We start from the raw sequence: 22056 nt of genomic DNA on the forward strand, positions 1-22056 counted from the left end.
GGACCCTTCCAATTTATATTTTGAAAAATGGAACATGTATCTTGTGGTGGTTTGAATAGGAGTGGCCCCCATAGGCTCACATACTGAATGCCTGGTCATTAGGGAGAGGTGCTACCTGACAGGGATCAGAAGGTGTGACTTTGTGGGAAGAGGTGTGTCCCTGAGGGTGGGCTTTGGGGTTTTAAATGTTCAACTCAGGCCTAGTGTCTTGCTCTATTCCTGCTGCCTGCCAATCCAGATGTAGAACTCTTAACTTCTCTCCAGCACCATGTCTGCTGCATGCCACCATGCTTCCTGCTGTGGCAATAACGGACTAAATCTCTGAAACTGTAAACCAGTCCCTTTAAGCCAGCCGCTTTGGTCCTGGTATCTCTTCACTGCAGCAGAACACTGACTAAGACGCATACATATCTGTTTATTCACTTCTATTGGCTGATGTGGGGACAGGATTGGTCTATCTTGTTCATATTTGCCCTGAACTTGCTATGTAATCCAGGCTGGCCCTGAATTTACAATTTTTCTGCCTCAGTGTCCCCAGAACTTGGATTATTATAGGTTTGTGCCACCACATGTGGCTCCTGTGCACATTTCTGTACTTCATGGCACATATGTGTCTGGTAATTTCTCAGCTGGAATTCTGCCTTCCACAGGCCTCAGACAGCTGTGTCCCTACAGAGGCCGAGCTAGCTTAGGAGAACATAGGAGACAAGGTCTTTATAATACCTCTCGGTTAGGATGGGGGACACTGTCTCCATTTATTATCTCTAAGGATCCAGGCTAGTATTTAATGAGAATTAACGAGATGGCTTGCCATAGAACATGGAGCTAAAGCCCATCACATCCATTCCTTGGGAGGTCCCTAAAGTTAATGCCCTCAACCCTTTCTCTAAATTCAATCCAGCTGCCGACTTTAGCCAGCATACCTCAGCATCACCAGCCAGAGCTGTTCATAAACTGCACACAATGTTATCAGCGTTTTCCTGTAGGGGATTCTCAGTGCACTCTTGACAACAGCGACATGCAGATTAACTCTAGGAGAAAGAAGTTCTTAAAGCACCTTTGAGATGCAATGTCACTTTGTAGCTCTTTGAGGAAAAACGGTTTGTGCTGCTGTAGTGCCTGTCAAAAGGCCAAATAAACCAAGTGCAGATGAGGTGACAGTGTTCTCACCTGTCGACCTGGGTGGTGACAAGTTTGTTCTTGCTTTATTTTGAAGAAAAAAAAAAGACTATTTCTCTGGCCCCTCTTTTTTTTCTCTTTTGCAATTATTGACCTAGACACAATGGCTGCATGGTTCTGGCTAATTAGGAGACTGAAGTAAGGTGCTTGGATCACCTGAGGCCAGGAGTTTGAGGCTAGCCTGTATAATATGGTAGAGCCTTTCTAGTAAGGCCCTGCCTCGAAAAAGAAAAAAAGTTTTGTCTAAACATTGCACATTTAGTTTCTTGGTTTTCCTCATTTGTTTTCTTGTTTGTTTTGGTGGTGTGAGGACAGACAGAATTCAGGTTTTGGAACAGAGCAGCCAAATGCTCTATCACTAAACTACATATCCAAATCTGCTTCATTTGTTTTTTAAAGGAGAAAGACATTCTCTGTAAGTAACTATGCTTTCAAGTATGCTGCATACCCTTCTAGCGTATTTTCTATGCTTTATAAGGTACAAACATATGCACATAAGCCTACTTAATAAACAATTCCATGAGACCTTTTGTAAACAGGAATAACATCATTATTCTGCACCTGATTCAAATTCAGAGGAGGCTGTTTTTGATTGGCTTTACTATAAACATAACCCAGTTATAGATGATTAAAGAAACCACAGTAAAACCACACGTACTTACACGGTGCTTTTAAATTACAAAGCGTTTCTCTGCTTTTCCATGGGAGCAGGATAATCAATTGGAATAATCCTGTTTCTTATCTGGGGCACATCTATGCACACTTCTGCAGCAAAGAAACATTCCTCCTGAACAAACTCCTGCACTTCAACAGGCCCCATCTAGCCAGATTCCCTGTATAGCCCAGCAACCTCAGTTCTTCCAAACATCACACCAAGAGGATTCAGGAGGAAGGTTGGGGATGCCCCTTGTCCTGACTTCCCACAGCTCAGCTGTGGGAGCCTGAACAAGTCCTTCTCAGAGATTCTTTTCTTGCCTGCACCTAGACAGGTACAAGGAAGCTACAAGGGCTAATCGAGGAGAGGAACCCTCCACAACTTACTTAAAAGGTCTGAAGTCAAGCATAAGCACTAGGTAAGAAAGAGACTAGTAGGTACGACACAGGTTCCAAGTCAGAACTGCTGAGCCATTTAATTAAATGACTTTTCATTAGTTACTGCCAAAGGGAATGTAAATGCGTGGATAGATTGAATGACCCTAATCAGGATAGAACAGGAGAGGGATTCCAAGATCATACGAAACTAGATAGCTCTAACTGGCCAGGGAACAGCTGGAGCCCCACCCCTGTGCTGAGGCCCACTCAGGATGCCTAGCTGGCTCCAGCAGCCCTCTGACTAGATGGTAGTAATTAGGATGCTTCACTCATATAACATTTCAAGTAGCTCACTGAACTGATTGGCGGCTTGGCCATAGGCATCTCCAGAGCCTGGTTTTCACTGGGGCATCTGAGAGTCCCAGAATGTTTCACAAAGTCACTGAGTGCTAAAGATGTTCTTAAAAGACAAGAAGGAAATGCTACCAAAGGCAGATCACAGGACAAAGGTACTTGAAAATTATGCAAGGCTTACCATCCGCTGCGCTGAAATACTCAGGGTTCACAGAGGCGTACAACACTCCATTGCCCAACCTGCTGTTATTTCTGTCAAAAAAGATGAAATTCAGGTCAACAAACCCCATCTCTATACATTTCTGTGAATACTCTTTTTCTTTTCCTTTTTTTTTCCCTCATGAATTATCTTGAGCAAGGGACAGAAACCATTCTCACAGCTAATGGGACCCTTGTCTGCTCTTCTGATTCAGGCCCTGGTGGGTCAGCAGATATCTGAGGATAAGTCTTTCCACTTTGGCCATGGCCTCAGATTAGAGCTTTTAAAGAAACATTTGTTTCTTTGCTTCACTGGAAATAACAAGGCTCACTCCATTGGAGTGCTAAACTCGCATGCTTGGAGAAGCTCTTACGAGGCAGCAATCTGTGTGCTAAAACAGCCAGAGAGCAGAAGACGGGTACAGAGAAAGGAGCACCCCCTTTCCTGTTGCTGTTAATCGTTAGGCAATGTCCTTTCTTCCCCTTTGAAGAATGTCTGACTAGGAACCCTGGCTGTCCAGTCTGCATGGTATTTTCCCCCCACAGACAAGTTCAAGTTCAAATTCAAATCATCAAACTGATTCGTTATAACTACTGTCTTCTACTGGCCCAGACACTCACCTCTTTCTATGGAAGACATACAGCATGATTACCAGCCCCCCAACGATCAGCAGAATGGCAACTGGCAGAGCAATGATCAGATGCATGAAATTCTCATACGTTGCTGCAGAGACAAGGAAGAAACAGGAAGACGTCACGCACGAGGTAAATAACGGCTCACCTTTTTATCCATGGTTGGAATAAGATAAAACGGTCTCTGAAAAAGCCTTTTCTCTCCCACCACACAGTAAGAGTCTTCTAGTTTTAGGACTAAACCAGCAAACAAACTGAATTGTCTGGAGAAAAAGGTAAATAAACACAGACTGAAGTCTATACTCCTTTAAAGTACTGCATATTCTGAATATAGCAAGTAATTGTGCAGGCAAATACTTTTTGTGTGTAGTTTTGTGGAAGTTTAACTGAAGTAAAGTGAACAGACTCTTATACTAGTTGCTCATGCTACTCTTATCTTTAACAAAATTCCACAGACAGCTTGCTCACTGCCCCCCCTACTCCCCCCCCACCAACAAACACTGGATGACACTTCTTGCCAATGTTGCTCTGAGTGTTCTACAAATATGTAAAACCAATTCAAGTCTGAACTTGCTACCAGTCCCTGGGTGGTGGGTACCGCGTGATGGCCACCAGGGATTCAGGTCTGTACCTCTGAAAATTCTGCCAGATCCAAGAACTCAGTATGCAGACAGGTGGAGGAACATGGATGTACACTGGGCATAGAGGAAAGAGGAGATGGGGGAAGCGAGGGGTGACCCTCAAAGAAAGTCCCTTAGCAAGGTATGCTTCCCCTCAGGGAAACAGCTTCCCATGCAGAGGAATGTCTTGCAGAGGGTACTGAATAAAAAGCCAGCTGATGAAGGGGTTTGGTTTAAGCTAAGTGGTTTCCACTCCATCCTTCAGATTCCAAGGAGTCAGAAGCTCAGTGGTAAAGCCTATGAACCACAACAGTGACCAGAATATCAAGATGCTCCTGTGTGTGTAACAGTGGCACTTACATTATAGGGCAACCAACAGTTGTCTAATTGGACTTAAGGCCTGGGCGTTAGGTGGAAATTCTTGCCTGATACTGTAAACCTAGCTGATTATCTGTAACTGATGAGGTTATGGACCCTAGAGAAGAGTCTGCTACTACGCTCTCCTAAAGCAGTCTACTTTCTAACTGCATTTTGAGTACTCAGGCTTCTACCCACAGATAACTGCGGCTCTCGGGCCTCACCAAAGAAGCTTCTTTTTGTAGCAGATGCAGAGGATAAGAGAAAATCATGGCTGGTTAAAATGTAGGGAACGGCTGACTGTGGGGTACCCATGCTCAATTGATATACCCACATCACAACCTCCACAACAAATAAATGCCCAAATGCTCATGGAACACTGCAAAAAAGTGGGTGGTAAGATCCTAAGGGCCAGAGGTCCAGGGTGTCTGCCAAGAGATGGTACTTTTTACATAAGACACCTGCACACAGGAAATCTCAACAACATGGTTACCTAAATTTGCGTAATGACAATGCCAGTTGACATGCTTACTGAAGTGAGGGAAATCTCTGAAGCCCCACCCCTAGATGAAATGCTATTGAGAGGAAGGGAATAAGTCTTTATCAGGCATAAACTCACTGATAGATTAGCCAATCCCAAGTGGTCATCCCTGAACACATACATGTACAAGTAACACTAAATGAGCTTGGCAGAACATATGTGTGTGTATATGTGTGTATATAGATATAGATGTATATAGATATATATGTATTAATGTGTGCACATGTTGCTTAGCAACAATAATTAAAGTAGTCATGAATCTGAGTGAGGGGGACACAGAAGAAGTTGGGAGAGGGAGGGGCCAGATGGTATAAATACAGTGTTCATGTAAGAAATTCTAAAAGGCTAAAACTAAAACAATTAAAAAGAAGCATCAGTGAACTCTTTTTTTTTTTATTTTTTTTTTAAAGTTTTATTTATTTATTATATATGAATACACCGTAGCTGTCTTCAGACACACCAGAAGAGGGCATCAGATCCCATTACAGATGGTTGTGAGCCACCATGTGGTTGCTGGGATTTGAACTCAGGACCTCTGGAAGTGCAGTCAGTGCTCTTAACCACTGAGCCATCTCTCCAGCCCATCAGTGAACTCTTTTAAGGCCAGATTGAAAACTGATTAGATTTATATACTGGGGTGATGGGTGTGCATGAGGACACACTGGGGGCTCCTGAGCACTGCCAGGTCTGGAGGAGCTAAGGGAATGTGCCATTGTCCCATGGCATGCTATGTATCACTCCAGTCAGACCTCACGAAGAAACTTTCCCAGGATTGCACCGGTAACTGACAAGTTCCAAAGTCAGAGCCCGGCTTTTCTGCAACCCTGGCTCATAACAGCTCCAACCCAAGAACTGGGAGGTTAGATTCCAGCTATGTACCACAAGGAATCGGTGAGACGCCGGTTAAAATGAGCAAACAAACGAATAAACAAAAAGGAGTGTCTGAAGAAAAGGAAGAGAAGGGCCGTGCTCTGAGTGTCTGGCAGAATGCGATCAGGGATTGAAATGGATGGAGGCATCTCCACGAAAGCGCTTTGGATTTCAGGATTATAAAAAGTCTATAGTAACTACTGAACACCCAAGCAGACATGTCTGCATGATGGGTTGGCGTTGTGGGTAAAGGCACTGGCTTGTCGCCTGGGCAACCTGAGCTCAATCCCGGGAACCCGAGAACCAACTCTTTAATGTTGTCCTCTGACCTCTGTACATATGCACATTGAGCACACATCGACATTATAGAAAAAACCAGATGTCTCCTTGGAAAGGAGCTGGGGACTCAGTGGAGACATGTTCCTGGACCACCAATGGTTGGTCTATCTCTAAACTCTATTCTTATTCTTGAAATACTACGAAAGCCAAATTAGTTTTCTTTTTTTTTTTTTTTTTGTTTTTTTTTTTTTGTTTTTCGAGACAGGGTTTCTCTGTGTAGTCCTGGCTGTCCTGGAACTCACTCTGTAGACCAGGCTAGCCTCGAACTCTCGAACTCAGAAATCCGCCTGCCTCTGCCTCCCAAGTGCTGGGATTAAAGGCGTGCGCCACCACCGCCCGGCCCAAATTAGTTTTCTAATTAAATTTATTTCTGAATCAAGTATTTTTCAAAATGGATGGGGTTCAGCACCTTCCAGTTCCTAAAAGTACTCACGTGTTTCGCTGCCAGAGAGAAGCTCAGGGCTTTCCTTTTCCCCTAGGAGAGCTCTTGGTTTTGTGTTCCTGATTCTACAGGTCAGGTTGTGCTGTGTTCTTTTTGAGTTTCACATTTCAACAGGGACACAGAGAAATTGGAACACACCCAGAAGGACAGAACTGCCAGAAAATTATCTATGCAATTGGCCTTCAAGAAAGATCTGAGAATATTTAATCGGGAAGGGAGAAGTCTGAAGAGGAGTTTAATAGAATCTAAGCACGAAGACTTCCTTAGAAATAGCAGGTGGTGCCGAGCTTTTGGTGTCCTCCCTCTGAGGATTAGACACAAGAAAACCTCACTAAACTGCGATGTAAGAATCTTGTCGGACACTGGGAAAATTTCCCAGAAGCAAAGAGAGCTAGCACACAGCTTCAATCCCCCTGTGGGATGTGCCAACTTCCACTGGAGAAACCCCATCAGAGGGCCTCTTAAGATTCCCCAGTGGCATCCCAGTCTTAGCTTTACAAAGGCAGCTACAAACATGCCCTCTCCTAAGAAAAGCCAGGCTCACTCAGCTTCATAAGCCAAGACTGCTACTTCAGAGAACACTACCGAAATTCCAGACTTAGGCTGTGTATCCTGGGAATAAGCAGAAAGGTGGGGAAGGAGCCTGGAGAGAGCTGCAGAAACAGCAGTGTTGGCTTGGTAGCACAGGCTACAGTTAAAGCATAAATGTATCCCAAGGCAGAGATGCTCAGGGCTTCTTGCCAGCCCGTGGCGCTATTGGGAAGTAGGGACAACCTTAGGAGCTGGGTTCTAGAGGGAGGAAGTTAGGTCACTGGAAGGTAGGTGTCCTTTGAGAGAACTGTGAAACCCAGCCCCTTTCTGTCCTTTGGAGGTAACCAGCTTTGTTTCATCCTGTGCTTCCTGCTTCTGATGTTTTCCCCCAGCACAGTCCGAAAGTAATAAAACCAATGGGACAAGGCACTACAACCCCTGAAAAACAGTGGGGCCACCCCCTAATTATCTCTGGGTTTTGTCACAGTGGAGAGGTACTTTAACACCACAATGGAAAATTAACACATAAGCTAAGACTAGGTAAGACTGGTTAGACTAGGCCACCTGGAAAAAATGAGAAGATTCAGATTCTACCTGACATAACTCTCTGTCTCATTATTTCTAAATCAAGGCACAGCAGTTCAGCAGATACATGGAATCCTAGCTTCCTGTTTATAATTCTATTTACTTCTGTTCTTTTTGCAGTCACTATGAGGATTTTCGAATATTGTGCATATCTATGAACCTGGAACTGACTAGGCAGGCTATCACGGTGTTAACCGACATAAAGTTAGACATATATACATAGTTACCACGTACAACACATCTTAAAACATGTGTACATTAATCCAATGGCATCAGCATTAACTCACATCATTACCATTTCTGTGGTGATAACACCTTCTTAGCAATATTCAAGAATGCTTCATTAACTATAGCTAGTGTGTTATACAGTCCATCTCTTGAACTGTTTCCTTCTATCTACCTAAAATTGTGTACCTTTTGAGCTATGACCCCTAAGTTACGTTCCCCTGGTAACTCACAGGGCTCTCTGAGTTTTCCCTTTCAGATTTATTTCATATATATGTGAGGTCATGTGGTGTTTCTCTTTCTGTACCTTCTGTTAACAGATGAGTATTCTGCTATGTACATGTACCACATTTTTCACCCAGGCATCAGCTAGAGGATAGTTCTTCTGTTTGGCTATTGTGATTAGTGGGCCGATAAACAAGGGAGTGCAGATTTCAACACAACTAACTTCATTTCTTTTGGATGAGTACTCAAGACTGGAATTGCTGGATCTGTTGAGACCTTGTCTGAATCAAGAATCCCAACCAGTAGGGACTTAAGACACTAGGAAACAAGAGTTCACCATACCCTAGATTCTAGCCTCAAAGCTGAGTTGAGATTTTAGGGGGTAGGGAGTGCAAAAGGAATTCACATTTGATCCTATTATAATATTTGTTCATATATTACATGAAGATGAAATATCTAAAAAAAATGTGGCTTCTCATAAGACATGTAAAAATTCATTATGTATTACTTCACCAAAAAGACTAAATTTTCTCGGCCAAACAAGTATGCAGCCCTTGCATTTAAACATTTACAACACTGAGGTTTAAATCCGAAACCATATGAAGCAGCCTAAGAATCCTATCTTCTCGGTGGTTTCCGTGAAACATTATCCACTAGTGTCTGTGAAAAATAACACACACAGTATCTTTCGATGTATACTGGTGGATGATGAAATGCACATCTGCTTTTTACCACTGGACAGATGAGGGGAGACGAGTGACTCTGACTGGGATGCTGTCCTGCAGAGTCTTGCCCGGAGCAGTGACACCAGATGATCCCTGGGAAGATGCTGACCATTGGGTCAGTTTCATTGACCAGGCAGGAGACCAAATATTCAACTGAATGCTTTGCAAAATGCCTCCACATGAGCCAAGGTGAAGGCAAAGGTATCTTCTAGGTTGTACGATTCTCCTTTAGTTTGTCACAAGATAAGGATCCAAGGCTCAGCATCTTCCCTGGATGAGATCTCAGACAACACACTGGCTCCTTAGTGTGACCTTCTGGGAAAGCTTCCCAGTTCTGGTGTGTTTGTGTGTGTGCGTGTGTGTGCGCGCATGTGTGATAGGGGAGGTGATGGTGGCACAGATGTGTGCACACTAGATATCAAGTGTCTTCTTCTCTGGCTTGACACTTCCATTTTCTAGACATGGCTTCTCGCTGAAACCAGAGTTCACCGAATGGGCCAGACTGCCTAGCTAGCCAGCTGCAAACTTTTACTGTCAACCCACTAAACACTGAGGTCATGGAAGCAGACGACCTCCCCTGTTGTTTATGTCAACGACTTGAACTTAAGATCTTTAAGTGGGCACTTTTCCTAATAAGCCACCTTCTCAACCTGGTCAGCTCTGTTCAAACAGAGAACAGAAAACCTAACAGAACCAGAGAGCCTCAGAAGCTCAGGGCTTCTGTATCCTGGCCCAGCCAGCTTTTACATTTGCTGTGTATCTCCCCCAGTAAGACTTACTTTTGGCTGGGACATAGAAGAACACAGGATCTGTCCACGATCCATTCCCAGAGAGGGAAGTAGCCTGAATCCGGGCTGTATAGTTCCCTGGGTTTAGACGGTTAAGTTTGGCCCCTCCATACTTCCTGTACTCCTGTCTGGACACACATTCACGCTGATCCTATGGAAACGTAAGGTAAGTGTTAATTTCCTACAAGCATGAGATCTAATACCTACCAACTCAAACCATCAGGCTGTTTACTCCAGGTGCTAAACCTCGGCCTAACGATTATCCAGGTTATCAATATAAAGGAAGCAATTACATCATAAAGGTGGTCTTCAGGTTGGCACATGAGAAACTTAATCAAATATGTTGGTAATTAAACAGAACTCCAGAGGAATGAAAGGTCATCAAGATGGGTCTAGTCTGCGGCACAAGGCTTATCTACAGTTTAACTGTTTGTAGGTGAAGTCTAGCCAGCTCTGTGCACCCAAGTTACCACTCAACAGAGATGGCGATGATGGGAAGACCCTTATCCTCACCGACTGCCCATCTCTCTCCTGTCTGCTTAGTGGCCAGCAGACCACTGGCATGCTATATAGTATGTGCTCTCAGTGCCGAATCACATGCAGCTGCAGGCCACGGTCTCCCTCTTACCTCGACTTGGGACCCGTATTTTATTTCATACATTAGAATCAATCCGTTGGGGTTCTCAGGTTCTGGCCACTTTAAAAAGATGGAGTTTTCAGGTCTGGGCTCCCAGGTCACTGGGCCAGGAATGTCATCTGCTCCTTCTGCACAATTAATGTAAACAAGCAGACAAATTATGTTCAGGTCCCCAGGAAGGATGACAAAATGGTACACTAACATGAGAATGACTCTTCCCCCAATCCTTTATATACAGGACTCTGGACAGGGACATTGTAGGAGTTCTTCCCTGATGGCTGCTGGCACAAGGTGGAGGACTAGGGACTGGACCTGCCTGGTCCATAGCACCTCCCTCCCTTCTGACTGAAAAAAATCTGTGGCTGAGTACATGTGAAAAATCCTGAAAAACCTATGCAACATTCTCCAGGTCCATTTTCCTACCTAAAAAAATAAAAAAAAAAAGAACCCGTCAAACAGAGCAGCCCTGAAGGATGGCAATGAGCTTCGGTGTGCCGAGCCCCTAGCTGTGGCACTGATACAGCCTCTGCAGCCCACACCCTCACAGCTCCTACATGGGAGGAACAGCCAGTTACTAGGCTGGCCTCTGAGCCAGCTGTTCCGGCCATCATCTCTTCCAGTCACTGGCAGCCTCGATTCTGAAAGCAAAGTGGTTGATCAAAGCTTTGAGTGACAGCTGAGAAAGGCCCTGGGAGATAAAGCTCTTCTCTGTCTCTTCTATGCCTGGGAAACCGAGGCAAGGGAGGCTGAGGGCTGGCTGCATGGGAGTGGCAGAGCCAATCTCAGAGGCTCCTACTGCCTCAGTTCCCATCATACTTTGTTCTTCCCACTGCTTGACACCTCTCCACTCATGAGAAGTGGCAGTTCACCCATCTTCACAGACAGGCGAATGGCTGCCTGGGTGACAGGCAGTGTCTAACTGTAGAAGGAGGTCCACTGGCTGCTTGAATTTACCATGAGGACAATGCTTCCTCTGCATCAAGGCAGCTGGTTTATTTGGGCCCTGCAGTGCCCCTCACAGGTCTGTGGTGTGCTAAGAAGGCCTTTGTGTTCTTAGTCTCTAGCCTCTGGCACTGAGAGAAGGCAGACCCCTTTAGGTGATTGGGCTTCACTGAACGAAGTCAGGTCACTGGGAAGCTGCCACTGAAGCAGCTTTTCCTCTCTTGTTTTTCATGGCTGCCACAAGAGGAAATAGGTTTCCCTTACCATCTACTGCTGTCATGAGGTGCTGCTGTTTCACTACAAGCCCAAAAGCCCAAAAGCCCAAAGTGCCTGTGGCCCTGTGAAACACTGAGACCAAAGTAAACCTTTCCTCCTGGTAAGTCGATTGCCTCAGGTATTTTGTGACAGCAATGGAAAACTAACTCATTCAGCTGTGCATAGAAGGGCAGAGGGGTGTGTGCATGTGCAGTGTGAACCAAGCCAAGGAGAGTCCTGAAGGGGCTTGTAAAGACTTTCTATGGTAAGCCTGGAATGGGAGCTGGCATTGGGAATACATTCTCTGTTCCTTAAGGCGCCTAATGGACAAGGTTGTGTGCCAACAGCCACACATTCGTAGGACTGAATCTAAGAGCTGCTAGCCTTCCCCCCTCAGCTCTAAGTTGGTGGTGGGGCTACCTGCCATACCTGCTGGCATGGTTCTCGCAAAGACAAAGTTGGAGGCGCTGCAGCCCAGCTTCTCAGCCTCATGGTTGCAGCTGTGGATATCAATGCGGTAGAGAGTGAATGGCCGGAGGTTGGAAATGACAGTCCTCTCCTTGTTATCCACTCTGCTCTCAAAGAAAGGGTATTCTGTCTCGAACTCTTCTGGGTCCGTGATATTGTAGGTGTCAGCTACTGTGGTGTTCCTGCTTCGGCTGGACATGGTGGTGTTGGCCACTTGCATGACGTCTCTCCGCCTCCTTTCGGGTCTGCAAGGAAGACAAGGTCAGCTGCTGAGTTCTTTAGCTTTCTTTGTCTTTTCCACAGCCAGGGTAGAGGTAACAGAAATAGAAAATCCTAACCTTGTACTAAAAGAAACTATTTAGGTTCCTTGGATAAGAACCAACAAATAGCTAGGGGATTTCCTTCTTTATGACCCATCTCGTACTTTCTGTGTCACCCTCACACACCCCAGGGGTACTAGGAAACAATGTGTCAGCCGTTGGTTAAACTAGATCAACTTCATTTCGGAGAAGATCAAAGAAGCCACTACTGTTGGACTTTGTGTCCCTTCTGCCTTGTGTGTCTCAGGCCTAAGGCACCTCACCTTTCCCAACCAGTCTTATGAGGCTGATTGGTTTGTCCTGTTTAATGCTCAGTCATCAGGCCTGACCAAGAGTGCTATCAGGTATAACAGAACAATACCTGGCTGAGAACGGCTGACACACTGTTTCCTAGTACCCCTGGGGTGTGTGTGTGTGTGTGTGTAGGTAGGCTCTTGGGAGGCTACATGTATCACTGCCAAGGAGGAAGCAAAGCCAGGTTTGATGGACCTCCGAGACCTGTGATGGGAGTGGAGCCTCTGTCACTGGTTTGTGTTAGCTTGAGAAACTACAGGAAAACAACAGGAACAGGGACTGGTATTCCCTCTCCTGCCAGAAACCTTAAAACTAGACTTCTGACATTCATAAAAACTGAAAAAATGAAAATATAATATCAGATAAGTAGCCCCATAGGATGGAAGCAACCTTCAGGTTGTCTGCAGGTGAAGAGTGGGCAAGCTGGGTACTGAGACTGTTGCTGGCATTGCTTGTGACAGGACAAGGGGTGAGAGAAACAGGTGGGATGCAGTCCATCTGGTAAGAACACGACTAGTGTAAGACAAAAGGGAGCCTAGAGTATGGAGCTCTGCAGAGACGAGCAGAAGTCCCCACAGATGGAGGCGCCTTGGAAGGCATGCCCCAGGTCTATGGATACTCTCTAGGCCAACATCTGGAAGAGTGAGGTAGAGAGTCAGGGGAAAGGGCCAAGCATACTCAGTGGTATATACACTGCATTCTTGCATATTATTTAACAGTTACTATGGACACAGAGTCAGGACCATGAAGGTAGGCAATATAGGCATCAGAAGACTGGGGATGGTTTGAATACAGTGGCCCAGATTTGTCAACAGCTACACTCCCAAGGGGTGGCAAATAACACACTGTACTATCAGCTTTCCTCACTTCATGAAGTAACCTGCTGCTACTGGAAAAACCTGTACTTCTTAACATCTGAGAACATTTTAGTGACGGAAACTAAGTGACTTCAAAAATAAAGATGGCGGTCAATGAAAGTCATTTACTAAACACCAAGTGTAGGAAGTAACTTTATAAACAGTAGCCTCCATTCTACTATAAACTCACAGGCAAAGTCAGACAATGCAGAAGGGCTACCTCTGACTTATTTGCCCTCAGCTCTCAGATAAACTGTACCTAGAATGACATGAAGGTAGGAATAGGTTTGAGGTGATTGGATTGTATGACACCTGTCACCAAGGGTGCTCCTTTACAGGGACCCCAAGAGACCTTGTATGGATGCCAGATCTGTGCCTTGGTAGGAGGCGAAAAAAAAAAAAAAAACACCAAAACCCAAACAGCCAGGTGTGGTGACACCTATCTGCACATTAGGCTTCTTTTAGGACACAGAGGTGAGGGCTCAGGATGAGGCCGAGAGAAAACTCATTTCAAACCCACAGTACAGTCTCATCTAGGTCAACCACAGCCCTGCTGCTCCATCACTTAGCCTGGTGTTACACAGCTGATGATAACAGCAGTCACAAGGTGACGTCATCTGAGTAGAACTCAACACTAGGGGCTTTCTGCTACGGTCTATCCACCCTTGGTTCCCATGTTGGACTGTTGGATGTTTGGTCACCAGTGGGACAGTTGCATGAAGAACCTCTAGGGAACAGGCCTGTTAGGGGGAGATCCTGATGTGGATTGGAGTGCTATAATCAAGAGGGTTTAGTTCTTCTAAACAGTAGTCATACAAACAGGATTAAGCTCTCAACTTCTGTCCAGCTTCCTGTCTGCCCTGCACTCTCTGCTGCTCCACAAGCAACTTCTGCTATGATGCTCTGCCATGTGACACACCCAAGCATGCCTGTATCAGAGCAGAACCCATGCTCGCTCCTTGCTCTTTCTATCTTTAAAACTGTTGAGCAATGCACACCACCAAACATCAGGTAATTTGTTAGCGATAAGAAAGAACTTAATATTCACTCACAACCTAAACCTCTGGCAGTTCTGAGAAGAGTCCTGGATTGGACTGACACGCATTACAGGATGTGGGTACAGGAGGACCTCTGCCTTGCCTCCTTGGGACACTCTATACCTGGCCATTCTTGTGGTTACAGGAACTCTTTACTAGCTGAGTGTTAGTTTGGGTGGAAATGGTCCACATAGATGAACCAATGAAGGGACACGAGTTTGGTGTTGGAGAATATAGGTCTGAGACCCAAGACTCAAACAGACAAAGTTCCTTAGGACATCAGAGAGGTTACTGGATCCACTTTTAAACACCTCTTTTGATTTGTTTCCTGTCTCCAGGTTTTCAAATTCAAGGAAACACAGATGATACACAGGGGAACATGGGTAAAAAACCCCAGCAGTACATTCTGACCCATGGAGCTGACTTTAACAGCAGCCCAGCGGCCTGCCAACCAACAGGAGCTGTCCCAAGTGTGGCAGATGGGAGTGTGCACACCCTACTACAGGGCACTGGAAGCTCTAGTACTTTCAACTGTGAGAAGAGGGGAGGGGGAGAAACCCACCGAGAACCTAGGACTCCTATTCTCAAAAGAACCAGTATTTCTAGAGCTCTTTACTTTCCTCTCTATTGACTTTTCAGAGTAAGATGGTTATCTCTGATTATTTCACAAATATCATGGATGTCATCTTAAAATCCACTTGTTGATATAATCCAAGAAAGGCAGTAAAGGCAAGTAACAGCAGGACACACAGCCACTAAAGGCTTGGGGGAGCTCAGGAGAAGAGAATAAACCCAGAGGACTGCAGGAAGCTGGGGTACCATGGGGACTTGAGTGGCACCTCACTGGTCGGAATTCAGTTGCCCAGCCAGTTTTCAGCCTCTAAGGCTGTATGCAGCCTCTCAGGAGGAGAGCCCAGGGTTACGTCCTCTATCTTCTTCCCTAGCTCCTCTGGACTACAGTGAAAATGTACAACCATTGTCGCTATGTCCAAAATAACTGCATTACCATAAACAGAAAGCTACCATAAAAAAAATAGATCACCTGTTTCCCTCTCCACCATATTCTTTTTAAAAAATAAAATACTTATGTATGTATGTATGTATGTATGTATGTATGTATGTATTTATTTAATGTGTATGAGTACTCTACCTGCATGTGCAAGGCTGTGAGTCACCATGTAGTTGCTGGGACTTGAACTCAGGACTTCTAGAAGAGTAGTTGGTGCTCCTAACAGCTGAGCCATCTCTCTGGCCCCTCCATCCTATTCTTTTTTTTGGAGGGGGGGTGCTCAAAACAGGGTTTCTCTGTGTAGTCCTGGCTGTCCCAGAACTCACTCTGTAGACCAGGCTGGCCTCGAACTCAGAAATCCGCCTGCCTCTGCCTCCCAAGTGCTGGGATTAAAGGCGTGCGCCACCACCGCCTGGCTCTTCCATCCTATTCTTAACACCTAGGAAATGCTAACTTGCTATATGTATTCTGTATATTTCATATACATAAAACCATGCAGAATTTATTCTTTACATCACTCAGAACTTCTCTCCTTTTTATAGCTAGCTAGCATTCCACTGAATGGATATACCATCATTGTTTATCCACTTACTGATGTACAACTGAGTTTTTTCTAGCTTTTCCCCAGTACTGCTATTCAACTTTTCCTTTCTTTTATTTAAAACAACAACAACAAAAAAATACATTTACTCCTTCCCCAGACCCAACATGAGGACAGCTTGTGGGAGTCAGTTCTCTCCTTCTACCACGTGGGTACTGAGGACTGAACTCCGGTGTTTAGGCTTAGGAGCAGGTGCCTTTACCCACTGAGCCAGCTTAGTGGTCTTCATTTGCCTTTTCGCTGTGCAGGAACTGAGAGCAGAAGAGGAGCGGAAGGAATACCTGAGACAGAGTTCCACACTACTCAGGAAATCCAACTGCAATGCACACCTTGAGTGCATACATGACTAAACTATGAAGCTGGATCCCCTTTGAAACAAACTCTGATTCCAGCCCCCACTTGCTTCACTCCTTCTCTGCCGGGTTGAGTGTCAATGGGTAGAAGAAGGCAGGGCAGACTGGCTCAACCTCAGCTTTCCCTGTTACTGGTTTCTGTGAGGACAGTCAGGTGATTTATGCAGTGGCTCCACCGCCAGGTGAGGAGGACCCCACCTGCTCTCTGAGGGAGGTGATGTGGCCGAGGCTACTCAATTCTCAAACTCATGCAACCTCCTCCCATAATCATGAGCCCAGGGGCCCTTCTTGCAGGGCTAGCCTTCTGCAGGAGCTCTGCAGGCCATACTGACATCATCTTTTGTTGCTACCTCTAGGTGGGTTCTGTGTGGTGCCCCCACCATGCGGTGGGGAGTGAAGTGCTGGGGCTCACTGAAGAGCACCAAATGTAGCATCTCCAAAGGGCACACCCACCTGGGCACAAAGATGGAATTGTGGAGGAAATTCTCAAAGACTTTACGGTACTCAGCCTCCTCCTTCTCAGCCTGCTTCTCAGCTTCAGTTTTAGGACAAGCACAGCATGGCCCTTTATCACCACCACACACTTCTGTCTTGGGATTTTCTGTCACCTCCTCCACATCGATGGTACCATCGGCGTACTTTCTGATGGGTATCTTGTCTGCTCGGAGAAGAACAGAGTGGGAATGAAAGCCATGTACAACGAGCCTGTGAGCATCATTAGTAGGGGAAGGGTGCTGGTGTGCACTGCCCAGAAACAAGCCCCACACATGACAGGTGTAACCCTGGGGATCAGGTACTCTCAGACAACAGACAAGGCCAGCGGTACTGCCTGTGTGCTGCCGGCTGCTGGCCCAGCTCACCTTTGGAGCAGTAGTTGTGCCGGTACAGGTAGCCATCCTGCGGCTGCCGCTGCCACCTCACAATGTAGTAACTCAAGTTACCATTGGGCAGCGTTGGGGGATTCCACTTCACAATCAGCTGAGAGGAAGAGTTGGATGCTGAGAGGACATCTAGGGGAATGGAAGGAACTGGAAAGAAGAACAAAGGACATTTCAGAAAACAGAGTAGGACCCGAGGTTGACCTCATCAGGGGCTCGATGCAAACCAACAGGAAGCTGCAAGCTTGACCTGGGCACAAAGGCAGCAGTGGACCAACCAGAATACAAGGTGAGCCTGAGCTTCTGAAAGACTGCTAACTGGGAAGTCAGCCCTTTCTTCAGAGCACTTGCTTTCACATAATCTATGTGCAAACACACACGGCTCACAGACCTAGGACTGAAGGGGCTTAGCTGGGGTTAAAGGGGACTCCAAAAAAATCTAGAGTTGACAGTTAGGACAACTGTTGCTCTCCGGTTTGTATTAGGAAATGGCAATTGGATTTCTTAGTACTTTACCTGAGATTGCAAATTTCAATCTCTGATAAAGATGACAGGGAGCCAAAATGAAAAGTGGGGGTGGGGGTGTACAGTATGTGAGACAGCAGTGTGTGTCTGTGTGAAAGGTCTGTGAAGTAAGGACCACAGACTCATCTTGTAAGCAAGCTTATGTGGGATGGCTGAGCCATGACTCAGGAAAGCCAGTGTGCCTAAGCCCCGAGTCTATGCAAAGTCCTGTTACCAGCAAATGAGTTTAACAAAACAACTTGAGGATTATATACTACTGACGCCCACACTCAAAAGTAGAACTGACTTATGCAAAAAGGAAAACATCCCTGGATCACTGCCATGTCCTCACCGGAGTTCCCACAGCAAAACAGATACCACAGCCAAAGCGCACCCCATCCCAAACACACACAAGACAAAGAAGGAGGCCCACTGATTTTGGCAGTTTCCAAAGTGCAAGAGACAGGATCATGGTATGTCCCTTAAACATGGGGTCCAACCAAGCTGTTTTGAAATCTGAAAAGTAAAAACAAGCTTGTACTAGTTAGTCTCATGTCAGCTTGGCACCACCTATCTGAGAGAAAGAAACCTCAATTGAGAAGACAGCTCAGTATGATCAGGCTGTAGGCAGGCCTGTAGGGCATCATCTTTTTTTTTTTTTTTTTTTTTTTTAGATAGGGTTTCTCTTTATAGCCGGGGCTGTCCTGGAACTCACTCTGTAGACCAGGCAGGCCTCGAACTCAGAAATCCGCCTGCCTCTGCCTCCCAAGTGCTGGGATTAAAGGCGTGCGCCACCACCGCCAGGCATCTTCTTAACTAATGGTTAGTGGGGGAAAAGTCCAGCTCATTGTGGTGAAGAAGCCTCTGGGCTGGTGGTCCTGGGTTCTATAAGAAAGCAGGCTGAGGGAGCCACTGGAAGCAATCCGGTAAGCAGCTTTTTTCCACGGTTCCAGTCCCTGCTGGAGTCTCTACCCTGGCTTAATGACAGACTGTGATCTGGATGTGGAAGTCAAATCCTTTCTGTGGCAGGTCATATACCATGCCAACAGAAAGCAAACTAACAGAGGGCCTGTTAGGATGGATGTGGGGCTCAAGGCTCTGAGAACCGCTGAGGGACTACCCATTGGAAGACCAAGACTGATGCTAGCTCTTGCAGAGAAGACAAGCACATGATGCCTGGTCACACAAGTGTTTCCAAAAGTATTTCCAAAACAGTTTCTTACTAGATATTTCAATGACAAGTTTCCCAGATGAAGCAGAGGCACAGAATGGGTTAGTTATATCCGTATCAGTCCCAAGCACTTCTGAGGTCAGGAGCCAAATGCAGTTTTTAATATTTAGGAAGAAGAACCAGATTTCTTAAGAATCTGTTATAATGGTAAGAAGAAATTCCTGTTTTTTTTTTCTTTTTTCTTTTTTTCCTTCAAATCTGTTGCAATGATTCACTGAGAGTTGTTACTCCCAAATTTTAAGATGGGAAATGTATTCAGCGGCACTTAAAATTCCACTAAAGTAACCCGCTCCCAGGACTGGAGGCCTGTGTGGAAAATTAATTTCTATGAACACTTGAGGGTCAGCAGTATGGCTGTGACTGTTTATGGGATCACTTAAGTGGCGTGGTGGTAGAAGTGGGGATGAATGAGCCCTAAGTTATTGTTAAGATCTTCTCACTCTGCCACTTATGTACAAGTCTGTGAGACTTTAACGTACCCTACTCACCACAACAGAATCTACTCTCAGGGAACGTTTATTGGTGCTGTAGACTGTATGCTCCTCAACCAACAAATCCCTATGTGGAAGCCCTAGCCTTGAAGTGTTGGGGCTCTGCAAAGTGGATAGGTCATGAGGAGGGAGTTTTAATCAACAGAATTAGCATTCCGACGAAAAGAAGGTTGGAGTGCTCTTTTAGACACTCGAGGGCACATAAAAACAGATGTTTATCAGCCAGGAAGCCGGCTCCCACCAGTCCCAAAATGCCAACGCTTTGCTCTTGGAATGGTGTGAAGTACATTTCTTTCCTTTGTAAGCCACTCAGTCAATGAATTTTTGTTGTTAAGAGGCCAGTCATTATCTTTACAATGAAGCATATCTTTCTTCCTCTAGTCTTTGGATACAGATTCACACACATGTTTGCCCACTTCAAGGTTCTGGAGCTGGGGAACTAGTACGTAAGCACATGAAGAGAAGATGAGAAAGGATCAGTCAATAACTGGGTATCACAGTGCTCTAAGCTTGCTAGCGCTCCAGCCTTTATCTGCCTGCAGCGAATGCTGATGGCTACAGAATGAAGGTGGAAAGCCGGAAGCTACTAGAGGCAGGTGTTACACGGGTCAGCGTTGTCTCAGTTCCTACAAGTCTGCACTGAAACAGATGAGACCAGCCCCAGGTGGCTATATCCTGGGCATTCAGAGAGAAACCAACCCACTGCTCTGGAGGACACCAGTTCATTGGCAGAGAGCAGAGAGATTGACGAGTAAGATGATACCAAGTCCAGAAAATGGCTCAGGAGAATTTAAGGTGTTGGCGGTGAGCGTATAATATAGTATTGAGCAGGAACAACAGGCATCTCATTGCTAGCCCTACAGTCATCCTGTGCCATGTAAATAAAGTAAGCTTATACAAAGTTAGCGAATGGTGGGGGTGGGGTGGGGTGCTCATCCCATGCGTGGATACCTGAAGCATTGGTGCGAATGTACAAGATTTCACTTTTGGCCCCACGGATGTGGTCATTTTCCACCATGGTGAGGGTCACAGCCTTGACATAGACAGCATACTGGGTCCAGGGCTTCAGCCCATGCAGTAAAATGCCAGGCTCCCCCTCCTTGTTCGGAGGTAGGTCCACGTCCACCATGTTCCAGCTGTTGGAGCCACAGGCATCCTGCCCGTCATATTCCGTGACATTTTTAAAGGGTCTGAAAGACAACACAGGCCAGAGAAATGCTGAAGGGCTCTGGCATCAAAGCTCTTAAGAACCTTCCCCAGGGGCTGAGCATGTCATACTTTCTATAATGGGAATTCCAAATAAAACTCATCATCAATTAGATTTCTATACAAGAATAAAAATCAAGCATCTGGACTCGGAGCTCAGCAGCTACGAACCATGGAACTGAATGAGCAGCCTTAGAGACAGCAAGTTCCATATTCACAGGGACTGAGAATGCTGCTCCTAAGACATGCAGATGCGGGTTTTCTTCTCAGTTGGAGCTCTTTTTTAAAACTAGTAAGAAAAAAAAAAAAAAACAACCCAAGCATGGCTGTTTGATGCAAACATTAAACTGATATAAGATAACTTCTGAACAAGACTAACTTTACTACCCCCCACCCCCAGAATTCTAAAATGCAAGTTGATAATAGCTTAAATATCTCATAATCCTTAAATATGTTGTTTCCTGATTGTCTCAGAAAGTGGAATCAGTGATACCACCAGTTAACATTGCCAGGGTACTGGCAGCACTTTCAAAGGGAAGAGAGGGTTCTGCACAGATTCATGGTGGACAGAGTGTGTCTACCTTTATGAGATGAAAGGGCTGCTAGCTACTGGCTTCTGAAATTATATTGACATGAGCTGTGTTTGATTGAATGAGAGATGGGTGGCTCCCACTCATACAAACGCTGATTGATTTTGAGCTTTCTACTTCCCATGGGCTATAACAGCTCCCAGGACCCTAGGTCTGCAAACAGCGAAGGTAGCAGGCACTGCCACCAGCACCTTTGCTTCTGGAAAACGGATGACCACATAGACTGGGGAAACCAACTGGCCACAGGAGGCTGAGTAGGAAAAGGAGATCGCTCAGGAAGCTGCGATGTGGAGTGGGTAAGGCGATCCTCTAAGTCCAGGGAAAGTCTTACAAGATTCTGGAAAGTGCTGACACCTAAGTTAGTCCCTCTCTATTCCCCTTCATGCTAGAGGGCTTATGGCCCAGAGCAAAGTCTTGGCAAGGCTATGAATAGATAAAGTGACTGGAAGACAATGAGCTGGTTCAGGGTAGCCTCAGTGAGACCAGTGTGTCCCATGGGGTATTTTACGTCCACATCATAGATTTTGAATACAATTTGCAGGGATCCAGTTCTCTTAAAATTCACCCCTTTTCCCCTTGGGGTGAACTTACTCTAACACCATCTAAACAATGAAAGGGTTGAAGAGGATACTCTCTTGACTAGCTGTCTCAGGTTGGGACAGTTTAATGTGACAACTAGAGAGGTCACATGAGGATTAGGTGGTTGCCTGGCCTGACTCTTCATAGGAACCCCAAAGAT

The 22056-nt window shown here is 45.7% G+C and overlaps 1 protein-coding gene across 2 annotated transcripts in view; it reads right to left on the reverse strand.

Annotated features, from left to right (window-relative positions):
* The window catches only part of Igf1r (insulin like growth factor 1 receptor), a 273603-nt gene that overhangs the window by 21406 nt on the left and 230141 nt on the right, over positions 1 to 22056 (reverse strand). For both annotated transcript variants that reach the window (XM_028776664.1, XM_028776665.1), the window contains exons 8-15: positions 20473 to 20711; positions 17278 to 17445; positions 16871 to 17075; positions 11908 to 12191; positions 10273 to 10409; positions 9636 to 9795; positions 3385 to 3487; positions 2747 to 2817 (exon numbers count right to left, since the gene is read on the reverse strand). In XM_028776664.1, the coding sequence (XP_028632497.1) occupies positions 2747 to 2817; positions 3385 to 3487; positions 9636 to 9795; positions 10273 to 10409; positions 11908 to 12191; positions 16871 to 17075; positions 17278 to 17445; positions 20473 to 20711 (1367 nt within the window). The remainder of the gene's footprint in view (positions 1 to 2746; positions 2818 to 3384; positions 3488 to 9635; positions 9796 to 10272; positions 10410 to 11907; positions 12192 to 16870; positions 17076 to 17277; positions 17446 to 20472; positions 20712 to 22056) is intronic.

This window comes from Grammomys surdaster, unplaced genomic scaffold (genome assembly GCF_004785775.1).
Source record: "Grammomys surdaster isolate TR1022 unplaced genomic scaffold, NIH_TR_1.0 271, whole genome shotgun sequence".
In the NCBI taxonomy this organism is placed as follows: Eukaryota; Metazoa; Chordata; class Mammalia; order Rodentia; family Muridae; genus Grammomys; species Grammomys surdaster.